At 50.8% G+C, this 19,865-nt stretch overlaps 2 protein-coding genes and 1 pseudogene across 2 annotated transcripts; 1 reads left to right on the top strand and 2 right to left on the bottom strand.

Moving 5' to 3' along the window:
* The first annotated feature begins 6,742 nt into the window (after positions 1–6,742).
* LOC102452043 (olfactory receptor 5C1-like) lies at positions 6,743–7,675 on the top strand. The gene has a single exon (XM_006115124.2). The coding sequence runs from the start codon at positions 6,743–6,745 to the stop codon at positions 7,673–7,675; it is 933 nt and encodes a 310-aa protein (XP_006115186.2).
* An 8,918-nt stretch (positions 7,676–16,593) lies between these two features.
* LOC142823757 (olfactory receptor 5C1-like) lies at positions 16,594–18,005 on the bottom strand (annotated as a pseudogene).
* LOC142823851 (olfactory receptor 2D2-like) lies at positions 16,938–19,434 on the bottom strand. The gene has a single exon (XM_075915480.1). It carries the CDS (start codon positions 19,221–19,223, stop codon positions 18,285–18,287), a length of 939 nt encoding a protein of 312 aa, XP_075771595.1. The 5' UTR covers positions 19,224–19,434; the 3' UTR covers positions 16,938–18,284.
* Positions 19,435–19,865: the final 431 nt, after the last annotated feature.

The following is a 19,865-nucleotide window of genomic DNA, read 5'->3' as shown; positions in this document are numbered from 1 at the left end:
TTCCCATTAAAAGTATTTGCGCAAGAGAGCGTCTACACTGGCACGGATGCTTTTGCGCAAAAGACGTCTTGCAAGAAAGCTCCGACGGCCATTTTAGGCATCGGGGTTTCTTGCGCCAGAATTTAACTTGCCTGTCTACACTGGCCCTCTTGTGCAAGAATACTTGTGCAAGAGGGCTTATCCCTCAGTGGGAGTGTCGGAGTATTTGTGCAAGAACCACTGATTTTGTACATTACAAAGTGTTCTTGCGCAAATTCTCGCGGCCAGTATAGACAGGCGGCAAGATTTTGCGCAAAAGCAATGGGTTTAAACTGCAGCAAGGGAGGTTTAAGTTGGACATTAGGAAAAAGTTCCTAACCGTCTGGGTGGTCAAACAGTGGAATAAATTGCCCAGGGAGGTGGCAGAATCTCTGTTTCTGGAGATATTTAAGAGTAGGTTAGATAAATGTCTATCAGGGAAGGTCTAGTCCATACTTGGTCCTGCCATGAGCGCAGGGGACTGGACTCAATGACCTCTAAAGACCCTTTCCAGTCCTAGTATTCTATAATTCTATGCCCACCTACACACACAAGTACACACAGCCCAAATCTTTCCATGGAAAAGGGGTAAATTAATGCATATTCTCAAGGACATGTCCATGTGGGATCAGCCCCAAGGCCTGATGTATAACTCTTTTCAGTATGGATAGGCCCAAACACTCAATGATGTGAACATAAGAGCAGTCAGACTGGGTCAGTCCAATGGTCCATCCCTCCCAGGATCTTGTCAGACGAGGTATCCCAGAGGGAATGAACAGAACAGGGAATCATCAAGTGATCCATCCTATATTGCCTGTTCCCAGCTTCCGGCAAATAGAGTCTAGTGACACCATCCTTGTCCATCCTGGCTAAAGACCATTGATGCATCTGTCCTCCATGAACATATCTAGTTTCCTTTTCAACCCTGTAATGGTCTTGACCTTCAGAACGTCGTCTAACAAGGCGTTTCACAGGCTGACTCTGCCTTGGGTGAAGAAACACTGCCTTCCGGTTCTTTTAAATGGGCTGCCTACTACTTTTGCTGGGTCACTCTTAGTTCTTGTGTTATGAGAAGGTGGATCTGGCATTTCCGTATTTACTTTCTCCACAACAGTCATGATTTTAGAGACCTCTACCATACCTCACCCCGAGTCGTTGCTTTCCAAACTGAAAAGTCCCAGTCTCATAAATCTGTCCTCACAGAGAAGTTGTTCTATGCCTCAACCTCATTTTGTTTTACTTCTCTGCAGCTTCTCCAGTTCCAAAATGTCTGTTGTGAGGCAGGGCAAGCATGTTTGCATGCACTAGTCAAGGTGTGGGTATGCCACAGATTTATACATTATTATCAGTCCCTTTCCTAAGGAGTCCCAACACTGTGGTGGCTTTGGGGGCTGCTGCTGCCCATGGAGGGGGGATGGGTTTATCTCACAGATCTGTTCTAGGAATTCTCTGGGGGCTGTTCTCTGGCCTGAGCAATACCTGAGGTCAGGACAGATACTCGCAATGGCATGAGACTGAATGAAAAATCAACAGCTCCGGGAGGGAATTGTAGCTAGGACCTTGGGTTATCACTGCAAGGTTTAATACAATCTCATCTAACCCTGTTGGCGGCTTAGCCACTGGGCAGGAAGCCATAAGGCATGCCAATTTTTTAATGGTCCCCAGATGTTTGCTGCTGAGTCCTGAAAAATTCACTCCAGCAAACACCAATTTGATGGGATTTTTAGCTATACAGAGGAACCCGGGAGGGATCTACTGTAAGCCAGTGACTGTTAATCGGGCTGTCTGGATTGTGCTTGTGGAATAAAGTTTTTCTAAGTCAGTGTTATAGTTTTGGTTGGAGTGACAATGCCACACTGGGGTACCATCTCCTGGTGATGGCCTATTCCAGGGGCAGGGAGTTATCCCCCTCTGCTTGGTTGGTCGGAGACATAACACGGTTCTCAGCCTTGCCATATCCCTAACCTAGCACAAGTGTGACTGCTTAGACTGTGCCAGCCCTCTGGCGGGTGTGACTCAAGGCTCTATGAGTCCAGACCAGACATGATCAGCTACTGGGGGAAGGTTCGGTGAGGCAAGGCACAACCTGCCAGAAAGCTCTTGGAGAGCAATCCCACTCTGCCACCACACTTGTAGGTGTCCTCTAGAAGTGATGGGCAGTGTGTATTTTGTTGAGTTCACTAATTTTTGTTGAGTTCACTAATGCTGTGTATTTTCTAACTGTATATTTTAGAAATGTGCATCTCTCTGTCTGGCTATAGCGCTGTACTTTGTGACTTCCACAGTTTGTGGATCAATGACTATCAGGCTATAGTCTTTTGAATCACAATGTCAAGTGTCATTAAGAAATTACTTTCCAACTCTTCCATAATCTCTTGCAACTGTGAAAACGTAAATAAATGAAACAATTAAAAAATGTGAAAACTCCAATATTTTTGCAGGTGAGTGAAAATGCAACGGGACTCAGAAGCTTTTGAAATGATTCCCAGTGGCTTTGTCTGTGCAGTAATGTAACCGGAGAGAGTCCAGTTCTTAGGGCCAGAGAATGAGATGGGGCCTTTCTCTTCTGGAGGGAATTGGCTCTAATTTTTCCACTGCGCTGGGACTGGCTGGCTCAGGAAGGTGAGACATGGGTCACAGCTTAGAGAGATCTTTGCATGAACGTCTGGTTAATTACCCCAAACTTCCAGCCCAACCTGTGAACTACTCCTCCTCTATCCCCGCTGGAGGACGGGTCCCGGAGGCAGAATTGGTAGGGAACAGGCTTTCTTTCAGGTCTGGGAGGGAGATCAGTTTATCAAGCAAGCAGATGGGTCACTGCAGGGGCAACAGGAGCCCCCCCCGGAGTATCGATCCACTCCCTCACCAAGAGGGGTAGAGAGAACCCAGGGATCTTGGGTCCCAGCCCATCCCTGCTCTAACCCGCTATCCCCCTCTCCGGCCAGAAGCAGTGCCGGCAGGGCATCAGAATAGGACTTAGAGCGTGGAGATGCTGTCTCAGGCTAGCCGAGGGCTGTGCTTAAAGGGACCCGACCCCCACCCCGGACAGACAGTTCTCAGGGGTGCCCCACTTGCAAAGCAGTTCTGGCTTGGAGTGCCCTGAGTGCCCACACTGGGCACATCACAGCACTTGGCCATCAGACCGGCTGCACTTGCCACAGGCTGACATCCGGGGGAGGAGGGTCAATCTGGGGGATCCAGGAGAGATTCCAACCCGAGCAGCCTGCAGAGCCACCCCAGTTCTCCCCATCGGGGGCTCGTACCCCATTCCTCCCTCACCTCCTTCCACTTACCCCTCCCTAGCCCCCCTTCCCGATGTACAAAATAAAGGACACGTGTGTTCAAAAATAGAAACTCTCTTTATTGAACAAAACTCGAGGAGACTGGGAAAAGGAGGTGGGAGAGGGGAAGAGAGAGGGTTGGAGAGGGGAGGGCAACTAAAATGATCGGGGGTTTGGAAGAGGTCCCATAGAAAGAGAGGCTAAAGAGACTGGGAGTTCTCAGCTTAGAAAAGAAGAGACTGAGGGGGGATATGATAGAGGTCTATAAAAGCACGAGTGGTGTGGAGAGGGTGCATAAAGAAAAGTTCTTCATTAGTTCCCATAATAGAAGGACTAGAGGACACCAAATGAAATGAATGGGTAGCAGGCTTCAAACTAATAACAGAAAGTTGTTCTTCACAAAGCAAATAGTCAACCTGTGGAACTCCTTGCTGCAGGAGGCTGTGAAGGCTAGAACTAGAACAGAGTTTAAAGAGAAGTGAGATAAAGTCATGGAGGTTGGGTCCATGGAGTGGTATTAGCCGGGGGTAGAAATGGTGTCCCTGGCCTCTGTTTGTGGAAGGCTGGAGATGGATGGCATGAGACAAATGGCTTGGTCATTGTTTTGGTCCATCCCATCCAGGGTACCTAGTGTTGGCCGCTGTTGGCACACAGGCTACTGGGCTAGATGGACCCAGTACGGCCATTCTAAGCTCAGGGCTCAGGGTCGGGGGTCTCACTGGTCCACCCTGATTTTCATGCAAACCTGCTCCTGGGTGGCCAGGCTGGCAGCTATCCTGCCCTAGATGGCCACTTTCCTGTACCTAGTGCAGAGGTCGTCGATGAGGTCCACGATGTCTGCACTAGACCAGGCGGGCGCCTGCCTCTTGCGGACCTGGGCAGGATCCCGGGAGCCGCCAGCCTGGTCCTGGGAAGAGGCGGAGGGCTGGGTGGCAGCGGGTGGCTGGCTCAAGCCGTGCCAGGTGCAGGGTCTGCCGGCTGGGTGCTGGCAGGCTTGCACCTGGCACGGGCACTGTAGCCAGCCTGTGCCCCTTTAAGGGCTCCGGGGCCGGGAGGGGGGCAGAAGAGTTTCCCTGGTGGTGCCCAGAGTGGCCACCAGGGCAAGCTGGGGAGGGCTAGCCTCCCACTAATTCAGATTAAGTGGCTACACAGCCCTTAATTCGAACTAGTTAATTTGAACTAGGCGTTAGTCCTCGTGGAATGAGGTCTACCTAGTTCAAATTAAGCCCTCCGCTAGTTCGGATTAAGTTCGAACTAGCGGTTTGCATTTGTAGCGCCTATCAAAGTTAATTCGAACTAACGGCTGTTAGTTCGAATTAACTTTGTAGTGTAGACATACCCTAGGAGATTCAGACCTGGAAGGGTTTTATTGTCATTATGTGAAGAGTAACTGGACTGGTGAGAAACACTCTTGATCCCTCAGCTCCCATTGCCCTGGTGATCCAGAGCCAACGGGAGCTGCAAATACCCAGACCCATGCAGGCTCATATAAATATAGAGACAGTGGCCTGCCAAGGGCTAACCCTGAGGACAGGGGGGGTCCCAAGAAGCACAGGAGCCCAGCCTCAGAAGTACCAGGGATGGTGTCACCCTCACGCAGTGCAAGGTGGAAATGGCCGACACCCCCAGTACCGCCTTGAGGCCGAGCGCTTGGCAAGAGGGCAGAAGGTGCGTGGCTGGCCCTGCTCGAACACTGGTTACTGGGAGCATTTGCAGGGCCGAGGGGAGCTGTGGCCCAGTATCCGTCCCTCTGCAGGCCCCTGATTTCCTATGTAATTAACTGCCTGCGTCTGAGTCCCTGCGGGCAGGTGCCGGGGGTAATGAGCAAGCCCAGAAGCTCCTCTCTCTGCAGGGCCTGGGGAGCTCAGCGGGGACTGATTCAGGCAGCAGCCCTGAGAGTCGGTGCTGGGGGGACTCAGAGAAAGGGGAAATAAAAGCCCCGATGCCTCCCAGATGAAAGCAGCAGGCACCAGCACCGAGAGACACAGACCCTGCTGCTGCCCAGGTAGGGTGGGTGCCACGGGGCAGGGAGGGGACACGGGATTATCCTGGCCAGGAACATCCCCTTTGCACAGACTCGTTACCTTCACGCTGCCTGAGCCCATCTCTGCTCGGTGAGCGACCCAGCCTTAGCCAGTGGGGCCAGGACGCCTGGGTTCTCTCCCTGGCTCTGGGAGAGGGGTGGGGTCTAGTGATTTCAGTGCGGGGGGGAGGGGGGAGGCAGAGTTGGGAGCCTGGATTCCTGGGTTCTCAGTCATGAATCCATCCAATCTTTGCCCATAAAGGCTCCCAACCCCTCCCTGCGGAGGCAGTTTTTCTTCTCTCTCTATCTGTCCCCCTCTCTAATTCCTCCCTTTCTCGGGGATTCCCCCATCAAGATGCTCCATCCCCATCAGCACCTCTCAGCCCCAACCCCTTCTGTGAGTCCTTCCCTCCTCTCTCAGGCCTGGGCTCCTCTTCTACCACCCCCACAGGGTACTCTGGGTGCAGTTCAGTCTGGGATGGAGGGATCCATGTTGAGGGATGGAGGCGGGGGGTATCTCCCAAAGCTGTCTGCACTGTCCCTATCTCTGCTGTGCTCTGGCTGTGCAGCCTCAATCGCACCCAGCCCGTGGGTCTCTCAGTCAGCCACCCCGCACCAGCTGTCCCTGTCGCATCGAGGGGCCGGGCTGGGGGCTGTGTCCCCAACACACGGTGTGAGGATGTGTATTATGGTACCACTGGGAGGCTACAGATGAGACGGGGGACATTGCACAGATCAGACCCCCTCATGCTGAGCCCTGTCCTGACTTCGACTGAAATCAGGGCCCTGTCCCGCCAGCTGTTGCCCTGACACAAAATGAAAAACTGGCCCTGCCCTGGGAGCTCCCAGTCTAAATCCATCAGGGGCACCGGAGACCTAGCAGCAGGAAGTCACGCAGACGGAACAGAAGCCAGGAGTCCTGAGTTCCTGTCCTGCTGCCTGTCCATGCCATGGGGCCACGCTGCCTCCAGGCCCTGCTGTTATCTCCCTGACCCCTTCAGCTCCTCCCAGCTCAGCAGCTCTGCAGACTTAAATCACTAATTCCATGAACGCAGCTTTCCTCACCAATTTCCTTTCTCCTGCTAATGCCCTCCCTAACGTGGGCTTGGATGTTGGCTTAGTCTTTGCTTCATGCCCTGAGCTGTCCTGTGGCATCATGTGTGGCTGTTCCCCAGCTGCCCCACCCCAGAGGTGGCTGCATCTCAGCACCGAGTGAGACATTGTCATGGGGTATTATATGGAGCTGCTCCCGAACTACCCATCCTAGAGGTAGCTGCGTCGCTCTACCAGGCCAGCTCTCCACTAACACCAGACCCTTGACACCAGGAGAGGGCGGTGCCAACCCCACATGGGGAGGGGGAATTGGCAAAGGGGCAGACTCTCACCCATGCTCTCTCCCCACAGATCTGCACACTGCTCCATGGCTGGGATAAACCACACGGGGGTGACTGATTTCCTCCTCGTGGGCTTCCCCTCCAGCCGAGACCTAAGCCTGCTCCTCTTCTCTCTTGCATTGCCCGTCGTCCTACTGGGCCTGATGGGAAACTTGGGCCTGGTGGTTCTGATCCGGGCTGAGGGCTCACTCCACACTCCCATGTACTACTTCCTCAGCCACCTGGCGCTGTTGGACCTCTGCTCCTGCTGCACCGTGGGTCCCGTCATGCTGCAGGGCCTGATGGCTGGCTGGGTCACTCTTCCCAGCCTGGCCTGCGCTCTCCAAATGTTCCTCTTTGCTGCTGCCGCGGACGCGGAGTGCTGCCTGCTGGCTGCCATGGCCTACGATCGCTACGCCGCCATCTGCCGCCCTCTGCACTACCAGGCTGCCATGCCGCCCCGCCTCTGCCGCGGGATGGTGCTGGGCTCTTACATGGCGGGAGTGGCCAGTGGGGCCGTGCACACCAGCCTGGCCTTCCGCCTGCCCCTCTGCCATAGCCGCATCCTCAACAGCTTCTTCTGTGACATCCCACCTGTGCTGGCCCTGGCTTGTGCTGACACCAGCCTCAACCAGGCCCTGCTGCTGGCCATTTGTGGCACCATCCAGAGCGTCACCTTGCTGGCCATTCTGGCATCCTATGGTCTCATCTTGGGGGCTGTGGGACAGGTGGGCTTGTGCCGGGCTGCATCCACCTGCAGCTCCCACCTGGCAGCTGTGGCTGTGCTCTATGGGACACTCATCTTCATGTACCTGCGGCCCGAAGGCAGCTACTCCGCGCAGGCCGACAAGATGGCCGCCGCTTTCTACACCGTGGCCATCCCCACCCTCAACCCCGTCATCTACAGCCTTCGCAACACCGATGTCAAGGGGGCCCTAGCTAAGCAGCTCTTGGGCAGGCGCCACATGTGGGGGAACTGAGACAGGGATTGGAGGAGGGTGGCTGAGAACTAAGGGATAGGGAAGGAGGCTTCTTAGGGTCTGCAACAGCATTGGTGTAACTCATTAGTGGAAATCCAACCTAGTTTGATGGGTGAGCATCAGAAATGCACGTGCCTGAGAGGCAGTAGCTAGGTACCACACAGTAGTTCTTCCATCAACCTTGCTCTGGCTGTGCTGGGGGTTAGGTGGGTTTAGTTACGTCCCTCTGGAGTGTAGGCTTTTCACACCCTCAGCTGACATAGTTGGGTGGACCAACTGCTTAGCATTGGCCAGGCCTGAGCAAAGTGATTAAAATCTAGCCAACAACCTTTTTGGCTCTTTCTTTATGGTCAGCAGGTGCTTAATGACTCCAGACATCTTACAGACCTGCAATTGCATACCTGGGGCGGATCTATGAACTCCATCCCCTGGACAATATCTGGCTCGGTGGGATGGTAGGATAAGCATCCTGTTCATTGCCACAAACTCCCACCACAACCCATCAGCTGCTCTGCTTCCACCCCATCCCGTCTCTGAGGATACCAGCTCTTAACAAGGCTCAGAGCAGCGTGGAACAAGGCTCACCAAACTGAGTGATTGGGCAACAAAACGGCAAATGAAATTTAATGTGGATAAGTGTAAAGTAATGCACATTGGGAAAAATAACCCCAACTATACATACAGTATGGTGGGGGCTAATTTGGCTATGACAAATCAGGAAAGAGATCTTGGCATTATCGTGGACAGTTCCCTGAAAACTTCCACGCAGTGTGCACTGGTGGTCAAAAAGACAAATAATTCCTAGGATGCTAGGAATTATGAAGAAAGGGATAGAAAATAAGACACAGAATATCTTACTGCCCCTGTATAAAACTATGGTACGCCCACAACTTGAATACTGTGTACAGATGTGGTCTCCTCACCTCAAAAAAGATATTTTGGCCTTGGAAAGGGTTCAAAAAAGGGCAACTAAAATGATTAGGGGTTTGGAACGGGTCCCATATGAAGAGAGGTTAAAACAACTAGGACTTTTTAGTTTAGAAAAGAGAAGACCGAGGGAAGATAGAGGTATATAAAATCATGAGTAGTGTGGAGAGGGCGAATAAAGAAAAGTTAAATCAAATGAAGTTAATGGGTAGCAGGTTTAAAACTAATAAAAGAAAGTTCTTCTTCATACAGCGTGTAGTCAACCTGTGGAACTCCTTGCCAGAGGAGGCTGTGAAGGCTAGGACTATAACAGAGTTTAAGGAGAAGCTAGATAATTTCATGGAGGTTAGGTCCATAAAAGGCTATTAGCCAGGGATAGAAATGGTGTCCCTGGCCTCTGTTTGTCAGAGGCTGGAGAAGGATGGCAGGAGACAAATCACTTGATCGTTGTCTTTGGTCCACCCTTTCTGGGGCACCTGGTGCTGGCCACTGTTGGCAGACAGACTACTGGGCTAGATGAACCTTTGGTCTGACCCAGTACAGCTGTTTTTATGTTCTTATGTTGTTGTATTAGCAGTAATGAAACATACCGGTGGATGCGTTGAAGATGGGAGCATGGGCGGACCCAGGTAGAGGCGGTTGTGTTTATGCTGCACATTCCTGTGTTAGGTGGGTACTCGGGAATAGATGGGTTTTAAAAGCTCTGTTTTTGGCCTGGTGCAACCACAGTGTTGGGACCCACAATCTGAAGACAAGGGCAATTTGTCAGAGAGGGCTCAACGAAGCCCTCTGAGCATGATTAAAGATTAAAAAATCTGAAGTAAAATGAAAGACTCCAGAATCTCAGTCTGTTCAGAGAATGGGAAGAGGTGACTTGCGCCCAATCCATAAGTATCTACGTAGGGGATAAGTGCTTAATAATGGGCTGTATAATCCAGCAGCAGAAGGACTTGCCCCATCCAATGGCGGGACATTGAGTTAGACAAACTCAGACTGGAAATAAGGTGTACATTTGTAAGGATGAGTGGAATGAATCATGGGACAATTGATCAAGGGTTGTGGTGGATATTCCATCCCTGACCAAATTTCGGTCAAGCTGGGTTGGTTCTCTGGGAGATCTGCTGTAGGAATTGTCTTGGGGCTGTTCTCTAGCCTGTGTGACAAAAGGGGCTCCATTATGAATATGGGAATAAATCTCAAAAGTTTCCATGTGCGACAGAAAGGCAAAGGCAAGATGCGCTGCCGGCTGTGATCGGTCAACCCTACGGCTCAAGGATGTTTGTCTAAAAGTTTAGCGCTAGTTCAGAGAGGAATGAATCCTAGGATCTGTGTGTGTATGAGATGTGATGAGCCGAATGGTCCGTCTGACTTTGATTTCTAAGAACCTCTGTTAACAATAAGTGGTGAGGGTGGCCAACCTTCCAGCATTGCTTGGGAGACTCCAGTAATTAAAGATGAATCTTTAAAGTTTATGCCATGTGAAGAGACATCCAAGAATACAGCCAACCAAAAGTGGCTACCCTAAAAGTGGCACATTTACTAAGAACTACCTTGATTCACGGACACACATAGGGTATGTCTACACTAGCCCCCTACTTTGAACTAGGGAGGCTAATGTAGGCATTCGAAGTTGCAAATGAAGCCCGGGATTTAAATATCCCGGGCTTTATTTGCATGTTCCTTTCCAGTCACCATTTTGAAATTCCACTAGTCCAAACTAACTGCCTGCGGCTACACGCAGCAGTCAAACGGTAATTCAAACTAAGTCATTAGTTCGAATTAACTTGTGGATTAACTTCTGACTGCCGCGTGTAGCCACAGGCAATCAGTTCGAACTACGGGGCATTTAAAAATGACGCCCGCCTGGGAACATGCAAATAAAACCCGGGATATTTAAATCCCGGGCTTCATTTGCAACTTTGAATGCCTACATTAGTCTCCCTAGTTCGAACTAGGGGGCTAGTGTAGACATACCCATAGACAAATCTTGCAGGAGTCGTGCCCCTCCCCTATGGGCTTGGATTTACTTCCTTCCACACCATATAGGGATCCTTGAGCTCCCTTCCCCCACTATATAAGGTGAGTTCACTCCCCTTCCCCTCTCTATGTGCAGGGCCTCCGGATCTGGGATTTTTAACCTCTCCTCTAGATTGAAAAGGAGCCAATAATGCAACAGGAGAACTTTTAATGAATTTTTTCTGACAGACAAAATAAATCTGATGGCCTTCCCCTGATATTAAAAAAACATCCTCCCCAGAAAAAAATGGTTCCTTCCAGGAGCAAGAGAAGCACCAATGACTGGGATAAACCATGTCACTGGGAGGGAGTGGTAAGAAATAGCCACAGCTCAACTTAGAGATCACATTTTCTTTAGTCTCTCAACAATATATAATTTTTCCAGGATTTTTTTTCTGGTCTCAGTCGGTGTCAGCCAAAGACCCATGAGAATGGGGCCTTCCAAACTGGTAGTTATAGCAGCTGGCCAGCTCCCTCCCCACAAGCAGAATGGGACCTTCCAAAGAGGCAGTTATGGCTGTTGATCCTATCTCTCCCTCCAGTGAGAATGGAATGTTCCAAAGTGGCAGTTATGGCATCTGACCAGGCCACTGCCCTGTCCCCAATGGCTACTCAGACCCCGGGGCTGGGGTGGGGAGGGGCTGCACAGCCCTGACCTGGCAGGGGTGGGACTGATGTGGTCTGTCTGTCCTGTCTCCATTGCAGCAGGACAGACAGGTGGGGGCAGGGGGACCTCCCTTTAAGAGAGCCATGGGGACAATGGTCCCCCTGGGCGCTGCCATTTAACCCTCGTCCATATATCAATTGTGGAAGCAGGCCCTTAACATAAGTGGGGGCAGGTCACAGGGGAATACTGAGTGGTGGCAGGATAAGCATGTTTAGGTGGGAAAAGAAAAAACTGTAACATGTTTACTGCGCTGTATAAAAGAGTTCACCTGGCTGTGTCCAGTAGAAATCCCCTTGTGATTTCTCCACAGCGCTGTGTAATGAAGTTCGGTTCATGAGGTCTCCGGCCTCTGTCTTGACTTTTCTCCAACACTCTTCTACTTATGCACATTTCATACACTCAATCAACACCATGACTTGTGCTTTGAAGATTGCTGACTCCCTCAATCCTCAAACCGCTGCCCACAAATACTCAAATCATCTTTAACAGGGACATTTCAGTGTACTTTTCCTAAATATCAGCAGTTGAACAGCACATAATGCAGCTTTCTACCTTATGCCATCTGTGCTATAGGGACATTGTTATCTTGTGTCTATTTATGATCTAAGGTCACTTACTGGCAGTGCTTAATTAGTCATGAAAGAAGTGCCAGGATGCAAGCAGTTAAGTGCCAGGACTAAAACAAGTTTTTAACATTGACTGATGCAGCAACAACAGAGACAGTGGGCTATGAGCTGCCAAACCTAAAAGTGCCGGGGCTCAGCTGCGGCAAGCCCTGGCACAAATTAAGCACTGCTTCCTGGGTAGTGGCCTATGCCATGTCTTTAGGCTTTAAGCCTTATTTTGCTAAGCTAAATATCATACTAACCTGAGGTCCTGAGGCCCTGCATTACAACATGAATTAAAACTTGTATTTCGCCTCTATGCCCTAAATACACCTGATATCATTTATTCTTGGTGACCAAGGTTCAACCTCTCCTGCATTCAGGATTCTTATGGGGTCTCTTTCCAGAGGATAAGTCCACCAATGATTATTAGACAAGATGTTCAAGCATGCAAGGCCAGGCTCCAGGTGTCTCTAAACTGCCTTTGCAGTTTCTGGGCTCTGATTTCAGAATCTGAGACTGGATGGCAAGGGATGGATCACTGGATAATTGCCCTCTTCTATTCATTCCCTCTGAAGCACCTAGCACTGGCCATTGTCAGAAGACAGGAAACTGGGCTAGAAGAGCCATTGGTCTGACTATGTGTGCCGGGAGCTCCCTATAAATGGGGGACTACTGGTACCCAATCTGGACTCATCCTATGCCCTCTCTCTTCTTCCCAAAACCTTGCACCAGCATCATGGGCTAGCCCCTTCTGCCTTGGGGGGTGCATGGGAACACACTTGCTCCTGCGTGCACCCCCCCATATGAGGTCTGACCATTCCCAGGATCCTCTCCCAGTCACCCACACCGATAGGGACTCTCTCCTGTACAGATTTTCAGGGGCTTAGTGGGCATTCAGTTCCTACCAAATTTTCCCCCACATTCACACCTCTCAGGGTCATTCTCCTGAGTTAATTTTCCAATGGAGACTAAGGTATGAGCTCCAATTGAATCCTTTCCCACACTCAACACATCTATAGGGCATCTCTCCTGGAGAATCCTACAATATGTATTAAAGTTTAAAATATAATCAACCCTTTCCTTATATTTAGGACACTGACAAAATCTTTCTCCTTCTCTTGGTCACTGCCTCTTCAGTTTCTGGGCTCTGATTTCAGCTTTCTCCACCTTCCATGCTGGGGCAGGGTTTAAATCTCAAGAAGATTTTGAGGATTCCTCACTCTATTGTTTTGGGGAGTAAATTTACATTGGCTCCTTTGGGGGCTCTATCTGCTGCTTTTCTGAGCTGGGCTGGATCTCTTGCCCTCTGAACCATGGAAAACCAGAGTAGGCATTAGTAATAAGGTAACACATCAAATACTGGCTAAACAAATGAACTCATTCCTGACTGGAGAGGATGGTACAAAAACACTCAGGGATCACCTGTAACTACACAAACAAATGCCTAAGAGGTTGTACAGGAGTACAATAAGGACGGAAGGACAGGATAATAGTCAAGAATGTTTTATTTGAGTTGGCAAATTCATGGTATAGGTGTAGTAACAAACAATATCTGGAGTGTAATAAGCAACTCATTTGTACTGGGAAATAAAAGGAGAAGTCAAAGGAGGGACAACTTTGGTCCCTACCATAAAAATGAGACCTTCCAAAGTGGCAGTTATGACTCTTGGCCAGACCCTTTCACAGAATAAAAATGAGACCTTCCAAAATGGCAGTTCAGGCTATTGGCCAGACTCCTCCCCACGAGCGAAAATAGGACCTTCCAAAGTGGCAGTTAAGACAGTTGGCCAGACCCCTTCCATCCATTACAAAAAGTGAGAGTTATGGCCTTTGACGTTTCATCTCTCTTCTACTTTCACTCCTCTCCACCCAGTGAAATGGTTCATTCCAACATATAGGAACTTTAGGGCTTCTCTCCTCCATGGAAGAGACCATTTCACAGGCAGGCAGGTGCAGAGATTAAATTATCTGGGCATGTCCATTGGAAGTATTTTTCCCTGTCAAGAAATATATGTTGACAATGCTCCTCCCTCCCCCATGTACACCTGTTGTGTGAATGGCTCCTCCATCAGACCCCCAGGATGGGAGTGGGGAGGAGGCTAAAGCCTGTGTCCAAGGATAATTGTCCATCTCAATAGTCTGTTCGAAGCCCAGAGTGGCAGGTCGTTCTCCCCCTCCCCCCCCACTCAGATAGGGAGGGGGTAGTAAACATAACCCTGCATGGTGGAGAATGTACACAGCCCAATATAGTGGGGGAGGGACACATTCACAGTCCTATATGATGGTGGAGGGGGAATAAACACAGCCCTGTAGGGTGGGGGAGTGGGTACGTATACACAGCCGTATATGGTGGGGGGAGGGGTACACTCACATCCCTATATAGTGGGGGAATGAAGGGAAATGGCTCCTACAAAACCAGTCTACATGTGGCCATGAAGTGAGGGAGGTATAGGGAAGGTGCCACCTACAATTAACACGGACTCATACACGCCAAGGCCAGAAAGGCCCATTGGGATCGCGCTGCCCAATACCTCTCCCTATCCACCTCCCTCCCGTATGGCCCAGGCTCTAGGACAATTCAGGATTCGTCCCTGTTTGAGCCAAAGGCGAGTTTTAGACAAACACCCTTGGTCCCTGGGGCTGAGAGCTGAGAAATTGGCTGGCCTCACATCTTGCTCTTGCCTTTCTGTCACACTTGGATTTGGGAGAGTTTTGAGATTATTCATTGATTTTTGTGGGACCCCTGTGTCATGTGGGCCAGAGAATGGCCCTCAGGGGCAGAACTCCTAGAAAAGCAACCCTGACTGATGGAAAAATTGTCACTAATGGAAAATCCACCATGACCCTTGGTCAATTGTCCCCATGGTTCATTCCCCCTGTGCTGAACTTGTCGGGCTTCAGCTTCAACTTTCGATCAGGCTAGACCAGCAGTGGGTAGGCTAGACCATAGGCTGCACATGGCCCATCAAGGTTCGATGGGTGGTCCGTGAGGCATTTTGTTTCCTGTTGCCCATGTGCAGATTCCACTGGTTTCCATCCAAGTAGGTTTTTTTTCCTGCTGGTATTGCTAAAGTGACATGCACTTAAAGCAAGGAACATGAAGTGAGGCATGCAGTGATTGCTCACAGCTCTGACTGTGAGAGCCGTGTGCTCCCTCTGCATCAAATCACAGCGCTGCTACGGTTCAGTCAGCATCCCCTGCAAATTCTAGGTACTCAAGCACATTGAGCTTTTAAAACTACCCTGTCCCAGGAGACTGTCTTGGTTATGACATACTTGCGGCTCACTGAGATGAAGAAGCACCATGCATGTGGCCCACTCATTAGCCTAGGTTGTTTATTGCTCGGTTAGACCTTCCTCTGCTAGACTGAAGGGCCTATTATTAAATATTTACCCCTTATGTAGCTACCTATAGACTGGGCTTAAGTCACGCCTTCACCTTCTCCATGTCCAGCTAAATAGATTGTGCTCCTGGAGTCTCCCACTACACAGCAGGGTTTCTAATTGAGATACTTGTATTTTGCAGGTGAATAGTCACGTATGTAATACAAAGCCCCTAATATTGGAACGATGACCCCATTATTGGGTCTGCTCACCCTAACCAGGACTGCCGTTGCATCAGGCCACATAAAGGGGAGCTAGAACCTATCTCCATTTATTCAAGAGTCCTGTTTAGCCATCTAACACAGGAATATGCGGCATAGGGACATGTGTCCCTGCCTGGGTCTCCCTGTGCTCCTTTCTTCACCTCATCCCCTGGTGTGTTCATTACTGATAATGAATCCATGCCGCTCTGGGCCTTGTTAAAAGTTGGTGTCCTTGGGGATGGGAGCTGGGGATGGAAGTAGAGCAGCTGATGGGTTGAGATAGACGTTTGTGGTAATTTACACAATGTTTATACTACGATCCCTCCAAAAAGCGCATTGTCCAGGGGAAAGAGTTCAAAGATTCTCTCCCTGGTGCAAGCACAGAGCTCTGAGAGATGCTTGGAGACATTAGGACTCCTCCCACCCCTGAACTATGTGCACAGAGGTGGGGTGCAACTCCAGATCACTGTTCAATTCTCCCCGCCTCAGCAATATTTGGAGGAAACCACTCAATTCCAAAGGGTTAGATGAAGGCACACATGGGCCCAGTCCTGTCCCCCTGTTCCTAGGGTCCAAGCTTGCAAGGGGTTGGCATGAAATGCAGAGACAGGAAAGTGGGGTTTCATCTTGTCGATGATGGACTGAGAACAGCCCTGGTGTCTGACAGTCTGAGAGCAGCTGTTGGATTCAGGAAAACATCCCCATTGGCTCTCAGTGCACATTTGTCCAATGAGGACAGGATATGACTGAAAGAAAAGTGCTCACAGATGGAGTAGAGAGCTAAAAGGGCTGTTGGCTAGACTTTGACTGCTTTTCTCATCCCTGGGCTCTGCAAAGAGTGTAGCTCAACTTAATGATCGTGCTGTGGGACATGAAAAATCCACATCCCAGACAGACATAGCTAAACCCACCTAACCACTGGTCAATGGGAGTCATTGGAACCTTAGCTACTGTCACTTGGGGAGATGCATTACCAATGTGCCCACAGTCTGCATGGGTTGCATCTACACTGCAGTAGTAGGACAGTGCCATTCCAAACCCTGAACAGCCTTCATTCCCCATCTCCCTTGTTCTTAGCCACCCTCCTCCAGCCCCTGCTTCAGTGGCACCTGTCTAGGAGCTGCTTAACCAGCTTGACATCACCTTGACATCAGGTCTGCGCAGGCTGTAGATAGCAGGATTAAAGGTGGGGATGACTATGGTGTAAAAAGCGGCGGCCATCATGTCGGCCTGTGTGGCATAGCTGCCTTCAGGCTGCACATACGTAAAGACGATGGTCCCATAGTGCACGGCCACAGCTGCCAGGTGGGAGCTGTAGGTAAAGGCAGCCCAGCATGAGCCCACCTGTCCTACGGCCCCCAGGATGAGCCCATGGCAGGCCAGGATGGCCAGCAAGGTGACGCTCTGTTTGGTGCCACAAATGGCCAGCAGCAGGGCCTGGTTGAAGCTGGTGTTGGCTCAGGCCAGCACCAGCACAGAGGGGATGATGCAGAAGAAGTGGTCGAGGTCATGGGCCTGGTAGAAGGGCAGGCGGAAAGCCAGGCTGGTGTGCATAGCGGCGCTGGCTGCCCCGCTGCATAAGAACCCAGCACCATCCCATGGCAGAGGCGACAGGGCCCCAGCACAACAGAAGCAGAGGTCCAGCAGCGCCAGGTGGCTGAGGAAGTAGTACATGGGGGTGTGGAGTGAGCCCTTGTCCCAGATCAGAACCACCAGGCCCAACAGGAAGATGGTCAGTGTGAGTGAGAAGAGGAGCAGGCTTAGGTCTCAGCTGGAGGGGAATTCCTAGCACAGATCTGTTAGACAAACCCATCTCCCCTTGATATGCAGCAACAGCTCCAAAAGCCACCACAATGTTGGGAGTCATTAGTAAAGGGACAGATAATGACACAGAAAATATCCCACAACCTCTGCATGAATCCATGGCACGACCATACTTTGACCCCTGTGTGCCAATGTTCCCCCTTCAGTTCCAGAACAGACGTTTTGGACTTGGAGAAGGTGCAGAGAAGGAAAACACAAACACAGATGGTCGGGGCACTTCGCTATGAGTACAGATTTATAGGACGGGGACTTTTCATCTTGGAACAGTGACGACTTGGGGGTTAAAGTAAATAAAGAAAGGCTTTTTACTCTTTGTAACACAAGAATTAAGGGTGATACAATGAAGTAATAGGAAGCAGATTTAAAACAAACAAAATGAAGCACTTCTTCATCCAGTGCACAGTCAGCCTGTGGAACTCCTTGCTAGAGGATGTTCTGAAGGTCAAGATTATACCAGGGTTCAAAAATGAACTGGGTTAAGTTTATGGAGGACAAGTGCATCAATGGTCATTAGACAAAATGTGCAGGGAGGGTGTCCGTAGCCTCCGATTGTTAGAAGCTAGGAGTGAAAGCAATTCCCTATTTTGTTCATTTCTTCTGGGGCACCTTGCCACCATGAGAAGACAGGATACTGGGCTAGATGGACCATTGAACTGACCCAGTCTAGTTACTATCAAGTTCAGATCTTTGGGCCGATGCATATTAACTAAATTAATACAAGAGGCCTTGGGGCTGACTCAGTGTGGCCATGCCCATGAGAACATGCTGTAATTTACCCCCTTTTCCATGGAAAGACTTGGGCTGTCTGTACTTGTGTGTGTGTTGGTGGGTGTGACCCCACATATGTGTTAGTTTCATTAGCCTCATGTCTGAGGAGAAAAGCACCCAGGTATCCTGGAAGAGTTAAGGGGGAAGGTTCCCCAGACATATCTTGGGTGGAAAGTCCATGCCCAGTGCAGCACTGCAGCCATGGGCTGGACTCACATGCCCCAAGCCCGCACCCTCCTCCATACCCTCCTCAGGGCCGCAGCCACGTCCTTGTTCCTCAGGCTGTAGATGAGGGGGTTCAGAGCGGGCGCCACCGCAGTGTAGAAGAAGGTCACTTGCTGGTCGTGCCCCTCAGCATCACTGGAGTCTGGGCGGAAGTAGGGCCAGACCGCGGTGCCATAGAAGAGCAACACCACAATCAAGTGGGAGCTGCAGGTGGAGAGGGCCTTGCGCAGGCCTTGGGCAGAGCGCAGGCGGGCCACAGCGAGGCCGATGCGGGTGTAAGTGGCCATGATGAAGGCAAAAGGGCTTAGCACTACCAAGACACCCTCGGTGAGGGCAACAAGTTCATTGGCAAGGGGCCGGGTGCAGGAGAGGAGCAGGAGCGGTGGCAGGTCACAGAAGAAATGCTGCAGGTGGTTACCACAGTAGTGCAGCTGGGCGGCCATGACAGTTGCCAGCAGGGAGTGCAGGATCACCACGGCCCATGAAGCAGCCACCATCTTGAGGCACAGGGACCATGTTACCACAGCAGAGTAGCGCAGCGGGTCACAGACAGCCACATAGCGGTCGTAGGCCATTGCAGCCAGCAGGTAGCCCTCCATGTTGCCCACAGTCAGAAAGAGGAAGAGCTGGGCCATGCAACTGGTGAAGGAGATGGCCCGGTGCTGGGTCAGGGCGTGCACCAGAGCCTGGGGCAGGGTGATGGAGGCAAAGCTCATGTCCACCACGGCCAGCTGGCTGAGGAGGAAATACATGGGGCTGCGGAGCTGGGGGTCAGCACATACAAGCCCCAGCAGCAGGGAGTTGCCTGCCAGGTTCACCAGATAGGTGACCAGGAGCACCGCAACGATCAGCGGCTGCAGGTCCTGTTGTTCGGACAGACCCAGGAGCACAAACTCGGAGATGGACGTCCAGTTGCCCTCGTCCATGACGGGGGCTGTGGCAGCACCTGAGTGGGGAAGAGAAGGGAACTGTTAGTGAGGTGATGTGCTGACACATTCCGCCTGTTGCTCCTTGGGAACCAAATCCCATTTGGGGAACGGTTTAACAGTTCAATCTCTATTTAAACTTCCCACCGTGGAGATGCCAACCCAACCCTGGCTCCGTTCTGCTCAGTCGCAGACGGTCACTGTAAAAGTCATTGCTCTGGTCCAACCATGCGTACCTGTGACGTACAGACTCCGGGTCCTGGTGTTCCTCTGACTACCAGACTGACATGCTGGCCCGGGTCAGCCAGCAGCCTTAGTGTCCTTGAAGCCTGATACCAAGTTCCCTTCTGTCTCCAAAAGACACAACTATGCATCACTTTAAAGACTAATAAGATGGTTTATTAGGTGATGAGCTTTTGTGGGCCAGAAAGCTCATCACCTAATAAACCGTCTTGTTAGTCTTTAAAGTGCTGCATAGTCCTGTCTTTTGTTTCAGCAAGATCAGTCTAACACAGCTGCACCTCTATTACTATCCTTCTGTCTCTTTTCATGAAGGCCAAACATGCCCCGTTTGTCTAGCTCTGCCTGCTAGAGATGCATTTCTAAACCTTTGCCCTTTGGCTGCTCTCCCCGGACTGTCTC

This window comes from Pelodiscus sinensis, unplaced genomic scaffold (assembly GCF_049634645.1).
Source record: "Pelodiscus sinensis isolate JC-2024 unplaced genomic scaffold, ASM4963464v1 ctg34, whole genome shotgun sequence".
NCBI classification, from domain to species: Eukaryota; Metazoa; Chordata; order Testudines; family Trionychidae; genus Pelodiscus; species Pelodiscus sinensis.
Note: the sequence above shows the minus strand (reverse complement) of the source record. Positions and strands in the feature narration are given on the sequence as shown.